General features: G+C 39.3%; 1 protein-coding gene across 1 annotated transcript; it reads left to right on the top strand.

Annotated features, from left to right (window-relative positions):
• Positions 1 to 241: 241 nt before the first annotated feature.
• Positions 242 to 19321, top strand: LOC144593152 (reelin domain-containing protein 1-like; the record flags this gene model as incomplete). Its single annotated transcript, XM_078398668.1, has 6 exons — positions 242 to 473; positions 9108 to 9330; positions 10658 to 10824; positions 14743 to 15049; positions 16617 to 16692; positions 17969 to 19321. Coding segments are annotated over 6 exons (1656 nt in total), but the record flags the coding sequence as incomplete, so codon positions are not given.
• Positions 19322 to 19627: the final 306 nt, after the last annotated feature.

Raw genomic sequence — 19627 nt, 5'->3', positions numbered from 1 at the left:
GACAAGAGTTGCCTTTTTTTCTGCATTATTTCAATTGCATTGCACAGGTAGATTCAATTGCCAGAAATCTGATGGCTGGTCCCATTTGAGCAAAATGAGCCTTTAGATTGCAGACCCACTGGCCACTCCAACTAAAACAACATTGGCAATTCCTGTATATTCCTGTGGTACTTCTTGATTTGAGTCCCTGTAACATGTTTTAATTTTCTTCTTTGTCTTGAATTTATATGTCCTACCTATTTTGACACAGATAAGTTTAAGATTGTTAAGAGGCCAGGAAACTCTGCTGGCCTGGATGGTCGCTTCACTTTGCCTGATCTCCTTCACTAGCGGATTTTCACATGGTGCCAGTCAATCTGCTTGTGCTGATATGAAACCAAAACACATCAGCGCTCACTCACAGGATCAACGCAGCAGCTTTATCTCAGTGCACATCAATAAGTCTACCTACCTCCCTGGAGACCAAGTACCAGGTAAGGACTTCCAGTTTATTCTTGCCTGGTGCTCTAGGCAGGACACACAAAGTGCCAAACTAAAGCTTAGGATCTTAAAATAAATGGCTACAGAGATGGGGAACGCATTGTTGGTCATCTCACAATGGACAGTAGATTCTGAAAAGGTCTCCGTGGATTAGAAGACCATGAATGTAACCCACTCCCCATTCGAGAAAAGAGGGAGAGAGAAAGCAGGAAACCAAAGACTGGTTAACCCATCATCTATCATTGAGAAAATGTTGGAATTCGTCAAGAAACAAGCAGTGACAGGAAAATTAGAAAATCCTAATGCAATTAAACAAATCAATGTGGTTTATGTGGGAGGGAAATTCAGTTTGACAAATTTATTAGAGCCTAGCTGGTTCAAGGAGTTTGACAAATTTATTAGAGCCAAGCTAGTTCAAGGGGAACCAGTAAGTAGAGTGTATTTGGATTTCCATAAAATCGGTACAATATTTGAGAATTCACAGAGAATCGACAAACAAACAGAAAATGGTGTTGATATAAATATGTAATTTTCAGGTTGAACGTACGGTGTGTAACAGAGTTCAAAGCTAGGACCTTAACTGTTTTCAATTTATGTTAATGGCTTTGATAAAGGGATCTAGTATATTATAGTTAAATTTACTGATGATTTACAACTAGGTGTGTGATGCAAATTGTGAGAAGAAAGCACAAATATGCGAGAAGACATAGATAGATTAAATGAGAATGTACAAATCTGGCATTTGAAGTGAAGTGTGGAAACGTGAGATTATCCAGTTTGATAGGACAAATAGAAAAGCAGAATATTGTTTGAGTGGAGAGTAAGTGTTTGACATTTTTGTACATGGAGATCTGGGTTATTTTCATATATAGAAACCAACAAGTTAATATGTAGATTCACAGGATAATTAGGAGGAGGAATGGAACATTGACCTTTATTGCAAAGAGGATGATGTCCAAAGCTGGGGCAGTCTCACCGCAGCTACATGTGGCTTTGCTGAGACCACACGGTCAACGTGGCACACATTTTGGGACTCCATTTTAAGTAGGGATATAAGCATTGGACAGGGAACAAAGTTCACTGGATTGATTTCTGGGTTGAAAGGGATGTCTCATGAGGAACAACTGAACAGGTTGGATCTATACAAAGGTTTCAAAGGTATTTTATTGTCACGTACCAATTAAGGTACAGTGATATTCATATTACCATACAGCCATATTAAAAAAAACAACAAGACACACAACTACTGTACATAAAAGTTAACATAAACATCCACATTCCTCACTGTGATGGAAGGCAATAAAGTCTAAACTTCTTTCCTCGTACGCGTTGGACTTTAGAAGAAAGGCAGATGATCTTATTGAAACATCCACAAGGAACTTGCACGTAAATTCCATGACAATGAAGAAAGCAATACTCGTCAAATTAAACCGATTCCAGTGGTACCTTAATTTGGTCAACACAACATTCAGTCCTGTTTTGAATAACCTGAGTATTCTTGTCTCAATTACTCTGTCTGTTGAACATGTTTATCTAAAACCAGTTGATAGCAAGAAAGCAGAGTAACAGACAAGGGATTTTTTAGTGATTTGAAGAGTACGTACCACTGGGTTTCACGGTGCTTAGTTCTTGTTTTTCATGGTATATATCAACGGGTTAGATAGTTAATGAGTTAACAAAGGAAGCATAACTAAGAGATGAAAAGGTTTGCAGTTTCTACTAAATTAGCCTCGAGGTAGATGGTCTGCAAGAAGTCCGTGGACAGGAAAATATCGATGAGTTGGTGCGTGGGTAAGAAGTTGAGGTCTATGTTTTGATCATTTTGCCCATAAATTAAGCTTCTGAATCAATAGGAAACTGGCTGCTCAGAAGCAGCCATCCTTTGTGTCAATTTATTTCACAAAATGCTGGAGTAACTCAGCAGGTCAGGCAGCATCTCAGGAGAGAAGGAATGGCAACTGCATTTAAACTCTTTAAAACATAAGGCACAGAAAACAAGCAGAAATTCTCTCCCAAAATTTAAACAGCCTCAGTGTCATTATTGGCCAGTGTGTCAACTGTGATCCTCAAGTGACCTTGCACTTTTACAGCTGAGTCATCTTGGGCTAGAGTTGCCAAAGTTTCTTTCAAGCCTAAGGCAGCAGTCCCATCTGGAATTAAATGCTCAACTCTGAGTGGAGGGAAATAGTCTGAGGGTGGAAACGTTACTGTCTCCTCAGGATTGAAATATTAGGTTTGGGGTAGACCCTAATCACAGAAACGTGGGTTTATTCTCAATTTATATGCCGATCAAATTCCAGCATTGAGGAGGAATGGGAAGAATGCCGCTTCATCTGCTCCATCCACTCTTGGATGCAAGTTCAGGTGTTCCCATTGTCGCCTGTGGACCCCTCCTTTTACCATCTATTGATGCAGAAAGCACTTGGCTGCCAGTGGTGTTTTCACTGAAAGGAATTGGCACAATGCAATTGCCTTTGATAGAGACAGAACAGTTGAGTTAGGTTCTGCTGGATAATTTGGAGGAGGAATGGAACATTGACCTTTATTGCAAAGAGGATGATGTAGCAGAATGGGACATTTGTTGAGGGTGTTAGCAATCAATTAGATCTTTAGGTTTTAGATCCTTCTAATGAAGAGGCCTGATGCCATTCCTTGATTTCATTGGGAGGTCTCCTCAATCCTCAACTACAGGTACGGATGCCTTCCGCTCTTATTTGATTGACTTGTCCCTGAAATATGGCAGCATTAAAGCAGCCAGGGTGCCTCTCCCTTTCACACAGTCAGTAGTGCAAGTGCACTACAGAGTCCGAATTCAGCAGCAATTAATATGTACACAGTTAGATGAATTAAAAGTGTCACTTTTAATTAATTGAGCATTAATAGCCTATATTGCATTAACGTGACAACGGAAGAACTCCTTGAGCAGTGCCCTAAAATTTCTATCGCAATTCAGGGAATTTAAAAGACTACTTTGGGTTTTAACTCCTTGGGGAAGGCTGACGTTTACAGCCTTGTGTCTTCAGAATAAGGAGCACAGTTTTGTAAAAAAAATGGTACGGTCAAGGGCTTCAACCACGTTAATACACTCGTGTATCAGCTTCAACAACAGAAACTCACTTAAATAAAAAGTAAGAATTGACAAAGAAGTTTTGCAGGTGAGATTTTAGTATTTTAATAATGAATTTCACTGAGAGGAAATTCTGTGCAATACTGATTTCCTGCCACTAGGTGTAGATGGTTGCCTTGGAAATATTGTAGTTGATTTCGAATTATGGTCAGTGCATGTGAAGGGGATGTGAAAAGTACATGCTGTTGGGGATTTCATGGCAACTAAAGGCAACTTTTTAATGGAATAAATAGATTAAGATATCAACCTTAAATGACACTCAGTTAAAATCCTCATCATTTTTTTTAGTTTGATTTAGTAACAACATAAGCAGTGACTCACAGAATTCTGCACTGTTTACATAAGGTGGCCTGCCACTTTAAACCATCCCAGAGCTTCAGTTTTTTATCTGTGGATGATTGGCCCGACGGCAGTGCTTCTTAAACTATTTCAGTGTCATTCACCCTTGAGTCTTTATCACCAAATTTCATTCACCCTCGACTAAATTTTCTTATGTTTTTCGTAATTTTCATCTTATTCTCCTTTGTGTATAATTTTATATATAATTTATTTTGTTACATGAGCAAAAAACATAAATCAACTCATTTATTATGTGTTTATTTTACTCAACTTTTTGAACATCCTAAAAATATGTAAAGAAAACTAGGAGTGGAAAAAAAGAAGTTTAATTACCACTGGAGCTGGAAAATCATTCTATTAGAATGATAAAAAAACCATTCTAACGTCTAAACACTGGGCTTCAGCCCCACCCTACCCTTTCGGGCTTTGATTACTTGGAAAGGTAATCTTTTCATGGAAAACTAGCTCAAAAAAAACATGGAGTATGTGATTTAATATATTAGTATCCAACTAATATGACTTTCTATAACTCCCCGACAAAAGCTCACAATACTACCAAATATCAACGTGCCATATTTGGTATATTTCTCTCCAGAAGCTGACTCTTGCAAATCCAGATATATTTTTAAAGTTGTGCATGTATATGTCACATGCATGCTCAAAACATCATCACAACATTGTTGCTCAGTTCTGAATATCTGGCGCCCTCCCATCCTCCCAACTGTCTTAGAATTAGAATTAGATTCTTAGAAACAATGTTTTCTTATTGTGTATGTTTACCACAAATAAATGACAAGCAGTACACTTCTACACTTATCATCAATAACTAGGATGTTTCTGTACTCCTGTGACAAGCTTCACAAATCGAGGTTCAATTTCCTTCTCCAAAGCAACCTGCATTACTGAATCAACATACTGAAGTGAATTGCGTTTTTTGGATTTCAATTCTACCAAGGTCGAAAATCCTTGTTCAGACAGGAAAGTTGGTCATCATTACTAGTGGTTGAACGGCCTTCAAGGCAATTGATTTGTATTCAGGGAAAGCAAGTAATCCATCCATGTAGGAGTACATCTCAAAAGATGATTTTTTAGTGAAGTCATAATGAAGCTCCATCAACACTTATGACATTTCCCCCAAATCTGCTCGCTTGATGTGGCTGGTGATAAAAGGATTAACTATCCACATCTGATTTTCCAAGTCCTGCAGATGCTTCTGAGGAAAATATGTTTCAGAATTTTTAGACAGCAACTGCAGATGGTCAGAAATGATGCTCTTCAGTGTTTTCTCCAGGTCAGGTCGCTTTTCTTCCCACTCAGAGGAAGCTTTCCAAATTTGGGGAATTGGAGAAATGCCTTTACGAATGTTAATATGCCACATGGTGATCTTCATTTTCATGGCTTCTATTTTCCCAAGGACATCGAAGATGTCACCTCCTTTACCTTGGAGTGACAAGTTGAGCCGATTCAAATGTTCAAAAATAGAAGTCATTTTGGCCAGCCAAAAATCATTGTTGAAATGCATTGCTTTCACCTCAACTTGCTCAGTAAAAAGTAGACAGTTCATTCTTCAGGGACAGTACTCTTTCAAGGACTCTTCCACGTGACAACCATCGAACCTCAGAATGCAGGAGGAGAATCATGTGATCTGCAGACATATTCTTGCATAGCTCTGAAAACAGCTTGTGGATGAATAGCATTGACAATTTTCAACACATCTTGCAACAATTCTTCCAGCTCATTTTTCTGGTCATTAGAACAAGTGTTCAGTTTCTTGGCACCCAGTGCTTCCTGATGTAAACAACAATGTAAAAAGGTGCAATTATGGTATTTTTCTTTGATGCGAGCGGTGGCTCCTTTATGTTTCCCCATCATGGCTGCAGCACTGTCTGTAGTCACAGCAACACATTTGCTCCAAGATAAATTTTCATTTTCCATGAATTCATCAAGCTTGTGGAAAATAAATTCACCTGTAGTTTGCCCTCCGACTGGCAAGCGAAAGAGATATTTCTCGACAATTTTTCCCAAGCTTTGATCTAGGAAAAGACACTACACAATGAGTTGTGCATCGTTTATAATGTCCGTAGTTTCATCAAACTGCAGAGTGAAAAATGGTGCTTCCAACAGTTTCGCCATCAGCTGATGCTTCAGATCTTCAGCAGTCATAGTAGATCGAAGTTTCATTGTGTCATTGGACAAAGGAATTTGCACTACTTTATCCACTGCTTGCTTTCCACCATGTAGTAGATTGGCAACAATTTTCAAACACGGTTTGACAACTTTCTCAGCCTCTGTGTATGGCTTTTTTTCTTTCATGAGCACGTGTGCTATTTGAAGAGAGGCAAAAATAAGAGGTTTTTTAGTCGCTGTGTTTTTCTTTATCATCGACTGAAAGAAATTCTGTTGCTTCCACAAATACGAGTGTTTTTGAAAAATTGTATGGACTTGTTTTGATGATTGCTATGCTTTGTTCTTAAATGAGTCAGTCATTTTGAAGGAGCCAGGCACCGGTTGCTATATTTTACACTGCAAAACATGCACTGAGTTGAGGGAGTAGGGCTTGTTAGTTCATCTGGGAAAAGGAAAAGCCATACTTGATATGTTCTTTGTTCCACTTTCTTTTCTTGAGTTTTGAGGAGAGGGTACTTTGGTCCTGGTATTTTCTCTTGAGATGAAGTTTTTCCTTGCCCGTATCATTAAAGAGTCATCATCTGTAACATACGTAACTGCATTTTTGTTCGTTATCCTCAGTTTCCTTGTCACCCTTCACAAGTGACTTGTCTTCTGAACATACCTCCTCTTGAGTCCTGTTCATTTCACTTTCTTTCAGAAATGAACTGTGTCCTCCTAAACACTCTTCCTCTAGAGCTGGTTTCTTTAGGTACTTCAACAAAGACATAGTGTCTTAATCTGCGAATCAAACTCACAAAATACTGAAAATGGCACAATCTAACTTTAGATTGCCTAATAACAGGGCTCAAATCTCCTTAATATAGCTAGAATTCATGTTGCTTGATGCAAATAAGTGCTGGTAGATTGAAGTACAATAAATATATATAGAATTCTAGATCGATCAGAAAAGTAGCTAAATTGGCAACACCGAGTAAAGTTGCAGTTCAACAGTTGCCTATGGCGATCCTCCAGTGTTGCCATTTATATAAATTTATGATCCCACTAGCTCATCCGGTCTTCCCTAAAACGTTACATTACAGTAAATTTGGGAAATATCCTGCTACTTTGAAATTAGAAAACCATAGGTAGAGAGAAAAAGCATATCAAATTTCCAGCTCCACTGCCATTAAAACCAATAAGAGCTTACTAACCACTTTAATGGCAATGCCTTTTTTAAGTAGAGAAAAATATATATATAAATATCTGAATAAATTAAGTCATTCGCCCTTCATTCACCCCTCTAGTTTCAGTCACCCCTAAGTGAACCATTCACTTGGGTGAACCATTCACCAGTTTAAGAAGCACTGCCCTATGGTATGGAACAAAAGGCATACCAATGGAGACCAGGAAAGCAAAACAGCATTTTTTCCCATCTACAAGTGCAGGCGTACAGGAATGCCCCACAGTGGTGCAATGGTAGAGCTTCTGTCTTACAGCACCAGAGACCCAGATTAGATCCTGACTACAGTTGCTGTCTGTACGGAGTTTGTACGTTTTCCCTGTGACTGTGTGAGGTTTCTCCAGGTTTAAATTCCACCCACATGACCATTCCTTCTCCAAATCGTCCAGCCTGATCTCCACCCGAACCCGCTCTCACTGATCTCTTGCCTTGATATGTCTCAGCAATCTCCAGCAGCTGAATGTTATCTCTCCTTGCCTCCAATGACTATACCTGCTCCTCCTTGGCCTCATCACATCTGACTGATGACATGACCTGACATGAAGCCCTCCTTCCTCACCCACAGTGTGGATTAGACGTAAATAACATGATTTCCTTTTTGAGCTCCACAATGAAGAAATGGGGAATGGAAAGGACTTTCAAGGTTTAAGGCCTGCAGTATAGTTGCAGTGAAGTTCCTTGGGCCTTGCAAGGTACTGAATATTGCAGTGAAATGTGCTTGATTAAAATATTCACAGGTTTCACAAAGTGCACCAACATTTTAACGTACTATTTACAGAGTCATTCAGGTTCGAAGCCAAAGTGTTTGTGGAGATTTCAATGCTACAGGAGATCACAAAGACAGAGACGGGCAAAATCCTGGAGAGATTTAAACATGAAAATAAGTATTTTGAATTCACTTAAGGGAGATGCAGAAAGTGTAGGTCAGTGATGATAGATTTAATGGGACTTGATGTGGGATTGGATATGGGCAGGAGAATTTCAAATGAGCTAGAGTTTATGGTGGCAGATGCAATTTAATAAATAAATCTGTGAGTATTGCAGCCTAAGTGGATAAAAACCAATGGGAGTTTTCACTTAATGGAAAGATAGTGTTTCTGATACATAATTTCGCAACATATGAGGCAGGGAGTTCTGCCATCAAAGAATTGGAAATCTCATTTTAGGTTACATAAATCAGAGTACAGACATCACGTGTAAAGATGCAATGAAAAATTGGTTAAAATATTTGGTCTAATCAGATTAGGGTGTTGTGTGGAGTTTTAGACAGAAAAAGTACATAAATATTTAAACAAATTTCATTTGGAATATTAGTTTCTAATGCTCTCAAACTATGGTGTAAACTCTTTACACCATAGTTTGAGAGCATTAGAAACTAATATTCCAAATGAAATTTGTTTAAATATTTTTACAATTTTGAGGTGTTTGAATACATTGAATAGGGAAGCAATATTGTTATTATAAGGTCAATGATGAGGGGATTTTAATGTAATTTGTTCTGAGATGGGGGCGAGAGCTTACAATAAGTTTCAGAATTGTTAGGCCATCAATGCTTGCTAAAGAGGAAACCATAGCACCTTTTCATGAAAAAATAGAAGGAAGTTAGGTCCAGCTCTATGGAGAAAGATGGGCAGTTTACTAAAGAGCTGGGATACAAGGTCAAAGCCTAGGTTTTCCCTGTTGCCTCATGTCTGAGTGGGCCCAAGGTGAGATTTGAAGTTGACAATGGGGATATTAAAGATAACAGCTCCATAGGTGGAAGCCTTTTCACAGCAGAGTGTGGTATTGCTGTGCGTCTCTTTTACTTCACAGTGACTGTAAGGAGCACACGAGACTTCATGGGTTTCCTGATGCAAGCTCGGCGAGTGGCTGATGATCGTGTGGCTGGGACATTCATTCTCATTTCCCCTGGATCTAAACTACTGAAGTGTTTTGAGGACGGAGATACCGTGACCCACTCGGACAAGTTATTGAAAAGAAATCTCTCCTTTGTCTGGAAAGCGCCAGACCAATTCACTGGAGACATCAGATTTTTGTAATTATGTTTTTAATACCTTCATAGAGAAAAATGCAAACCAATCAAAACTGAGCAAGGAAATTAGCAGTTGAGAAGATTTGTAATATTGATGTGAATTCAAATAAATATACAAATTAGGAGTGGCACAGCGGTAGAGTTGCTACCTTACAGTGCTAGTGACCCAGGTTCGATCTTGACTACAGGTGCTGTCTGTACAGAGTTTGTACGTTCTCCTTGTGACCACGTGGGTTTACTCAGGGTGCTCCAGTTTCCTCCCACACTCCAAAGCCGTACAGGTTTGTAGATTAATTGTCTTCTGTAAAGTGCAAATTGTCCCCAGTGTGTGTGAGAGTGCTATTGCACGGGATGATCGCTGGTCGGCGCGGACTCGGTGGGCCAAAGGGCCTCTTTCCATGCTGTACCTCTAAAGACTAAGGTAAAGTCTAAAGTCTTCCATCCATCAGAATCATTTTCAGGAATGTTCTGGAACTGAGTCCGGTTTGTACTGGACTAGTCCTGGGACAGACTTGTTCTGTTCAGACTTTGAATTCAAGCCACACCAGTCTTCATCAGTGTGTAAATTTAACCTTCAGTTTGAATGGAAGGGATGGGAAAAGAGAAAAGGAAAAGATGACAGTATTAACATTGTCCTAAAGAAGAGAAAGTGCAGGAAATATCTGGCAGACACACGGAGAGAAGGCTTATGTCAATGACTTCCCTCGCTGAATATTGCTTTTATCCCCAATAGCATTCCTTTCGTTTTTCCCAACTTTCTTAGTTTCAAACGAATTTGAAAAAATGGTGGAAGGGTGAATGAAAGGAATGAGGGGGAATACAAGGATAAATTAAACATAGTTTTAAAAAAAGTTTAAAGTGGAAATCAAACGTTTAAGGTTTCAGGCTGGTTAACTGGGCCTGATACAGGTGGATGAGTTGGATGTGAGCCAGTGTTGATGGGCATTGCTTGAAAAATGGTAAGCTTGACTCCACCACAGGAGATCAAAATAACACTGCATTATTCCCAGCTCTTTTGCCCTTTCTGCCTCTCTATCCCCTCTCTGTCTCCTCTATCCCCTCTGCATTTTTAAAGCATGTTTAAAGTTTAACTCTTATTCAATTCTGATGAAAGGCCTGTGGAAGTGGGATAACATTGAACTCGTGTAGACGGGTGATCGATGGTTGGCGTGGACTTGGTGAGGCTGTTTCCATGCTTTCATTCAATCTTTCAATCAATCACTTCTCTTCCCTCAGAACAGATAATGGCTGATCTGTGAGTATTTTCATCACTTTCTGTTTTTATTTCAGAATTCCTGCTAATCTGTGTCCTGTCCCATCTAACCTACAGTGTCTCAGCTGTCCAGTCATACTTCATATACTGGAGTAGAATTGAGTCTGGTGTTATTTCTGACCAAAAGCAGAATTATTCTACATTGACAAAAAATGAGGAATTAATGGGAACCCTCCAGACATCAGTATATAACACACCTGCAACCCCCACGCCATTTACTGAAGGTACAACAGATTTTACTTGCATCAATGTAATAATTCTTCATAATTATATTGATATTGTTTTATTAAGAAATTAAATCCTGGGGGCATTTAACTAACAAAGTTAAAACATGATGTCACCAATTCTTCCATTAGTAAATGTAACTTGAAACTGAAATTCTTTTAACAGTAAGCAAGCTTTTCTCTGGAATTAATAAATGAAATGGGGTGGGTTTTGAAAAGTAGAATGCTGAAATGTACATTCAATAGTGAGAGAAAAATTAGATCTTTTCCCATTTTTTTTATAGAGATATTCCTCTTCCTTTTGGTCTGTTTAGCTAAACTGATATTAAAGTGCCAAAAAAACCCAGCATAGATGAATACTCTGTTACCAGTACCTCAGATCGTCTGTGGTTTGTGTCTAATATGATGCATGATGGAGGTTCTCTCTTCACTTGCTTAGTACAAAGAGAGAGAATGCACAAGAAACTCAGTGAAAAACTGCATATTGGTGAAGACATTAAGATATTGTTTTCCTTTTTTGACTGGTTAAATTCCAGCTCACCCAGTTCTGATCAGAAGATTTTCAAAGGCACACTTTCACTGTGACCTGTCGGTTTTGTAATATGCACAGACATGAATGATAGACCCTTATAGTACACGCCAACATCCCACTGCAAAACACTTTATTTCCTATTATAATTGCGAGGTCTGATATGATGTATTTGCCAATGTCACAGCCATGTGTAACATCCATTTATCAAAGTTTTTAGTTCTATGAATTTCAGAACTTATCAATAACAAGCAATCATTTCCTAGAAATGGAATTGCATAATGCTGTCCTTTTCAGCATTAAGCAAATGAAAATCAATATTTTTCCTTCTTCAACTTCCATATGGCCAGTACAACATTTATATATCTTCACTTTCTTCCATCCAGGACATTGCACATAAATGCTGCTTGTCCAAGGCCAAAAATATAATTAAAGACCCCACCCATCTCCATCATGGACTGTTCACCCTGCTGCCCTCTGGTCAAAGGTACTGCAGCATACGGAGCAGAACAGCCAGGTTCTGCAATAGTTTCTTCCCCCGAGCCATCAGACTCTTGAATTCACAATGATCCACCGCCATTATTTTATGTGCGAGTTACTTATTTATTTATTTTTCTTTAATCAATTTTTATTATTTGGTGTTACATTATGAGCCAGTTGCAACGGAATTTTGTTCAAATATGCACTCGTCTGGTGTATAGTTTTGAATGACAATAAAGTTATATTCATTCATTTATTCATTCATTCATTCATTCAATCATTCATATATATAGTGAGTTTATGGGCCACTGCATGGTCTTTCCACCTCACAGATATCTCTATTGAATTTGTGATGAAGGCAGAATATGATTGCGTGGTCCATTGCGTGATTTGGGTTATGCCAGCGTTCACAAACAGCGGAGGCTTTGATTTGTCACTCGTGGTATAGTGTTGCAATGCCCATGTCACATTCATAGTCTTTTTCGAACTGCCCATTCCCTTTGAGACAACCTGACTGTTGGTTCTTGAATGTACTGTATTCCTTGTTTTGACTAGTCTTTTCAAGTTTGATTCATTACGGCTGTTGAAATTAATGATGTGATAGGAGGGGAAGCAAAATGCTTTCCTGGAAACCACACAGTGCTTCATGGAGATCTACAGTGGTTAGGTAGGTGCAGATTGTCAACAACTCGCACAACCTCTCTGTGTGTCACAGTAACTTGGCAACACCGGTGCCACAGATGAGGGGGATGTTTAAGGTTCTGGTGACCGGCCACACAGCTGAGTTCATTTCTGCTTGATCAGTTGAGCAAGCGGGCTGAGGAATGGTTAATGGAGTTTAATACTGAGAAGTGTGAGGTGTTGCATTTTGTGAAGTCTAACCAGGGCAGGACCTACATAGTAAATGGAAGGGCTCTGGGGAGTGTTGTAGAGCAGGAGTTGTAGCTCATTGAAAGTGGCATCCCAGGTAGATAGGTCAAGAAGGCTTTCAGCACAATGGCCTTCGTCAGTCAAAGTATTGAGTACAAAAGTTGGGAGGTTGTGTTACAGTTGTACAAGAAATTGGTGAGGTCACATCTGGAGTATTGTGTTCAGTTTCGGTCACCCTGTTTAGTTTAGTTTAGTTTTGAGATACAGTGTGGAAGAGGCCCTTCGATCCACCTAATTCTCGCTGACCAGCGATTCCCACACACCGGCACTATCCTACACACCTGGGTTAGTTTCTAATTTTTAAAAAAGCCAAATTAACCTATAAACCTTTGAACTGTGAGAGGAAACTGGAGCACCCGGGAAAAATAGTGAAAGGTCTGGATAGAGTAAATGGGGAGAGGATGTTTCCATTAGTGGTAGAGTCTAGAACCAGAGGACATAGCCTCAGAATAAAAGGACATACGTTTAGAAAGGAGATGAGAAGGAATTTCTTTAGTCAAAGGATGTGAATCTGTGGAATTCATTGCCACTGGTGGCTGCGGAGGCCAAGCCAATGGATATTTTTAAGGTGGAGATTGACAGATTCTTGATTAGTAAGGATGTCAGGGGTTATGGGGTGAAGGCAGTAGAATGGGGTTGAGAGGAAAGATAGATCAGCCATGATTGAATGACGAATTAGACGATGGGCCGAATGGCATAATTCTTCTCCTAGAACTTATGAACATAAAAACCCATGTGGTCACAGGGAGAACGTATAAACTCTGTACCGACAACACCCATAGTCAGGAACGAACCAGGGTCTCTGGCGCTGTAAGGCAGCAACTCTACCGCCATGCTGCCCCCCTCCCCATTATAGGAAAGGTGTTGTTAAACTAGAAAGGGTGCAGTGAAGATTTACGAGGATGTTGCCAGAATTTGAGCTTCAGGGAGAGGATGAGCAGGCTATGACTTTAATCCTTGGAGCGCAGAAGGATGAGGGCTGATCTTGTAGTGGTGTATAAGATCATGAGAGGAATAGATAGGGTAAATGCACAAATTCTTTTACGCAGAGTAGGGGAATTAAGAAGAAGACATAGGTTTAAAGTGAGGGGAAATAGTTTTAATAGGAATCTGAGGGGAAACCTTTTCACACAAAGGGTGGTGGGTATATGAAACAAGCTGCCAGTGAGGTATTTCAAGGTTTCAAGGTCAGTTTATTGCCACATGTACCAATTAAGGTACGGTGAAATTTGAGGCAGGTACTGTCACAACGTTTAAAAACATCTGGACAGGTGCATGAAATGGATAGATTTAGAAGGATAATGGGACAAATGCAGGCAGGTGGGACAATTGTGTCCCGTTAATGACTGATAACCCTTCCTGATAAATCTGGTATATTGAGGGGTGTCAGTGAGACTGGAATTCATCATTATTTCCATGCTTCCCATAATCCAGATAGGAACTGTTTATAATGTCCAGATTTCCAAAGAAGAAAAAATTCTTGATGGCAAATTAAAGATTGGAAAGGTATCTCGACTTCTGAAGGTAGGAGGACTCAGATCCAAAGTACTTGTAAAGTATAATTTCCATCTTAATTCAAACACTTTAAAAATTCTCCTGTCTCGTACTTACATTTAGCACACACCAAGTCTGCTTGCGGTACACACCACAGAAAGAGTATGTGCACCCTAATCTGTCCCAAGCCTTGTCAAGACTCTGTCAGGGAATTTATTGGACATAGTCCACTAAATCACAAAAAAAAGATAGCTGTGATAGGAAGCTGTGACAAACATTATTGTAAATGCCAAGACCTAACTATTCATTTGGTGAGCATGATTCTGCATTAAATAATTTAAATGTTTTTTTTTGTTGGCTGCGTGATGCAACCACTGATGTCAATTCAAATGGCAGAAATATACATTTCCTTCTGCTCTTTTGGATATTTGAGACTTTGGCTTTCAATTATCAATGTAATGTGTATTTTTGTCTTGTAAATACAGCAACCGTCTTACCATCTCTGAGGTTTGCAGACTACATCAATCCTCAAGGAAGTACACACATGATGAAGAAACTTTCACACACTCCAGTAATCACTAAGGCCCTCAGATCACAGGATGCAAACATTGGAAACCATTTGTCCAAAGTAGAAGAGAGCCCTGCAACAGAACAGTCCAGCTTGGTTCTGGGTGAAATTGATCAACATCTGCAACCATCCCTGAACTCCATAAAAAGAGGGAAACTGACTGCACTCCCATCAACTATTAATGGCTTTCTGCTGAAAACCTTAGAGCTCGAGGCCACAGAAAGGTTAGATCCAATCCTGTTGAAGCATTTATTTCAAAATGCAAAATTATCTTTGGTTTGATTTAGTTTAGTGTATTATTGTCACACATACCAAGGTACAGTGAAACGTTTTTTTTTTTGTTGCTTGCTAACCAGTCAGTGAAAAGACTATACATGATTACAATTAAGGCATCCACAGTGTACAAATATAGGATAAAGGGAATAATGTTTAGTGCAAGATAAAGTCCGATTAAAGATATTTTGAAGGTCTCCATTGGAGTTGATGGGAGGTCAGGACCACTCTCTAGTTGGTGGGAGAATGATTCAGTGCCTGATAACAGTTGGAAAGAAACCACTGCTGAATCTGGTGGTATGTATTTTCACACTTCTGCACCTCTTGCCTGATGGGAAGGGGCAAAGAGGGAGTGACCGGGGTAGCACTGGTCCTTGATTATGCCATATTAAATATATTCAAGGGGCCTAAACACAAATAGAATAGAAGCTGCAATAATCTATATGCAGACTTATGCAGTCATGGGCAACATATTTTCCTCTAGAATATCCAATGCTCTCATCTTTGAGTCTTAAAATAAGACCTTGTTAGTCTACTTCTGTTTTTATATTGGGATCTGTCGATGCCAGATGTTAAACAATGGCTTTGCTTCCTACACCTGATTCTGTTGGACAATTTCACTGTGATCAGCTTGTGCAGTGGTCTTGCTTAACAGTACACGTTGCATAATGCATTGAAGGAAGTACAATGTAGGATACAATGCCCACCTGGCTTGAATAATCCATTTATACTAACTCTTTAATATGTGCTTAGAAAAGAGACATTTAACCTGTTCCTGTGGTCTAGGTACCCAAATACATACAAAAATCATTGCTCAAACAATCTATGATTAAACATGGTAATTAAATAAATTATTCTAATAATGCGAGTCCTAATACATTTATTATATAAAATATTTCTGCTTCTCTGCTCCCTTATTTTCATAAAGAATGAAAACTTTCTTCTCTCTAAGCATGCTAGGCTCAGGAAAAGTATATAAACAACTTCTAATTGATAGAAAAGAAATGGCTTCTGAGTGGTTACTGAAGATTTCCCAAGTCCGGGAGTATTAAAAGAGATGAAGTCAAAGTTGCTGATATTAAGGAGTTACCGTCTGAAGATGGGTCCTATCCATGTGCTCCAGAGAAGCTGCCTGACCCACTGAATTACTCCAGCACTTTGTGTCCTTTTTTGCTGATCTTAGCTTGGGATGTTTTCATGGAACAAATCTTGGTTATCATCAGCTTAGAATATTCAGCAGAGAATGTAGATCACTGTATTGCAAGAAGTTTTGTCTACATTGGACCATTTGTGGAAGTCTAAGTCATGGTTGAAGCAAATTGCACTGAGAAAAGAACTGTGTACAGTTAAAGGATATGTGATGTGATTTTTCTCTGTAGCAGAACAATGGAGCTAGACTCATAAAGAGAGAATATGCAGTTTGGGGCTTTTCTATGCAATTGAACATATTATTTTACTCATTACTCATTTTCATTTTATACTGAAGAGTAATTGTTTTCTCATCATTTTATATTGTAGCAAGAATATTCTGAACAGTGAGAGCGAATTTGACCAACCCTCTCCATCTTGCATTAGTTGCAGTAATATTGAACAAGTATGTATATAATTAATTTTCACACTGGTTTTGTAGCAATCATTTTATTTTGTAGATTATACATTTAGTAACTTAATGTGCAAAACCCTCTGGTACTAAATTGTTGGATGTACAATACAATACAATACAATATATCTTTATTGTCATTGTACAGGGGTACAAATATTCAGAATTCTAAACATGGTATGAGAAAGGTCACGGGCAGGAAATGTGTGGGTGCCAGAGCCAGACGTTGCTTATCTGCAGGTTTTGTACCAAACACACAGGTGTGGGCACTGTCCTCCTGAACTGTAGCCAGCAGCTCTCCATCCATTGCATACGGCCGCCACAAGCCAGTCTGTCTGCAATTCCCCTCAGAGGGATATTTTTCTTCAGTAGATTATGGATATTATTGGCAAGGCCTACTTTAATGGGCGTGCCTAACTGGAGAGAATAAAACTCATAGTACTGAAGTGTTGTTCATTAACAATTGTTATGCTACCAGACACCTGGTTGCTTCAGGCATCCATGTTCCTGAATGCAAGGAACGTGCTAGGAAAGAATATTCTTAGCATTTGCACTGAATCCATACCCACTGCATCCTGCTCAGTTACTCAGATGGAAACACCTGTGTGGGTTCAGGATTTGAGCTTAATGTCGTTAAATTTATTGTTCATTGTTCCATGTATTATTTGTTCTTATTTATTATTTATTGCTCAGTCGTTATTGCGGTCTTTGATTTTGCTGTTAAATAATTCTGTGAAGTCACTTTAAAATTTTGAAATTACACAAATTATTTGAGCATACACATTTGCAATTGTGTTCCTTTCCAATTGTTGTCAATTGACGCACTAACTTAAGAATAAGGGGTAGGCCATTTAGGACTGAGATGGGGAAAAACTTTTTCACCCAGAGAGTTGTGAATCTGTGGAATTCTCTGCCACAGAAGGCACTGGATATGTTCAAGCAAGAGTTAGATTTAACTCTTTAGGGCTAAAGGAATCAAGGGATATGGGGAGAAAGCAGGAAAGGGGTACTGATTTTGGATGATCAGCCATGATCATATTGAATGGCGGTGCTGGCTCGAAGGGGCGAATGGCCTACTCCTGCACCTATTTTCTATGTTTCCATGTAACTGATAGACAAAATATTCTACTGTTTTAACTTTTAATCTTGTTTGCCTAGCCTTTTGTGAGTTGTGGTGATTGAGGACTTTATCTTTACCTTTTAATAGTCAGCAGACACAATTAACTTGACTGTTGTGACTTTTAACTGTTTTCATTATTTTATTTTAAAGGTCAAAACATGGACCACTTCTAAAGTTTTTGATTCAAGTTCTGCTGTAATTTCCAAACAAGATTATTCGACCTTCCGGCCTGTTAGCTTCACGACAGGTCAGGAAAAGGGATTGGTGCCTTCAGATATGGAAGAGTACAAAAGCCGAGAAGGAGAAACACCAACAATTCCGAGCCAAGGACGCATCCCAAACATAAAGGATGTAAACCCAACCAACACAGCCAAGCAGCTGATGTCACACCGTGCTTCAGCAACCTTTCTGCAGTCTTCCAAAAATTCAGGTTCCAAAGTTAATCTGGGTAAAATAGTCCGAAACACATCGGTCAGGGTGACAGAGCCTGGGCAGGAAGATAATGGCCCAGGTCATGGAGATAGCCCTACAAAAGGAGCACAGCTGGGCATTCCTCAACTGGGTATCCTGCTTGGTTGCTCTGCTGCGCTCGGTATGGCGTTGGCAATGGGGATGCGCCATTTCTTCTCCCAACACTGTCGCAAACGCACAGAGGTGTCCTTCCGAGATACTGATAGCAGCATCATGGGTGTGGGAGACAACGGTGAGCTGGTTCACGTCAGAAAGATACGTGAAAATAGCTTTGTGCTTGTTCAGGCTGAATACAATGTGATCAATCCACCAATCACTGTTGGAAAGTAATTTAGTTTGAGATGCACGAGGTTCATTTTTATTGATCATATAACACACCCTTATTACGATGAGTCCTGTTGTAACACTTCATTAACTTTGGTGTGAACAAAGGAGAGATATTTGCAATCCCTGTGTTTTCCGCTTTTATTGATTCCTTTGCATGAGCAGGTTGTGAATAGGCATTTTACAGTGCAGGAACTAAACCTTGGTCCTTCTGCTGAGTTTGCCTCTTAGCACTTACAAACAATAACTGTATGCATGAACCACAGATTGCTGTGAGGTTTGCAAATTGATTTTATACCAAAACAGTTGAAAGTGGCAGCAGTCTAACATTATTGGTCACAGGAGGATATTCCTGTAAGTAAAATACAAGTCATGGGCTTCGCTCACTAGACCGTCCACTTTATGAAGCATGGCCACACACTATCATCATTTTCAATATATAACTACAGTTGTAGAATAGTTTAGGAAGGAACTGCAGGTGCTGGTTTAAATTGAATGTAGACACAAAATGCTGGAGTAACTCAGCGGGACAGGCAGCATCTCTGGAGAGAAGGAATGGAGAGTAAAATAGTTTCTTGCCTCATCAAGGCAGTTAACAGGAGTGTTATTTCCCAGTACTAAAATCACATGATTTTAAATATATTGTTCACAGACATATTTTCAGATCATCCCATACAAGAGATGCTGGTACAAATCGAACTACAGATGCTGGTACAAATCGAAGGTATTTATTCACAAAATGCTGGAGTAACTCAGCAGGTCAGGCAGCATCTCAGGAGAGAAGGAATGGGTGATGTTTCGGGTCGAGACCCTTCTTCAGACTGAAGAAGGGTCTCGACCTGAAACGTCACCCATTCCTTCTCTCCTGAGATGCTGCCTGACCTGCTGAGTTACTCCAGCATTTTGTGAATAAATACCATACAAAAGTCATATATTCTTATGCTTAATGGAAACAGATTTTAACCTTCATTAACAATAACTTCCCATCTTCAAGGTCGCAAAATCTTTGCAATT

This window comes from Rhinoraja longicauda, chromosome 1 (assembly GCF_053455715.1).
Source record: "Rhinoraja longicauda isolate Sanriku21f chromosome 1, sRhiLon1.1, whole genome shotgun sequence".
Taxonomy (NCBI): Eukaryota; Metazoa; Chordata; class Chondrichthyes; order Rajiformes; family Arhynchobatidae; genus Rhinoraja; species Rhinoraja longicauda.
This window is presented reverse-complemented; position numbering and strand designations above follow the sequence as displayed.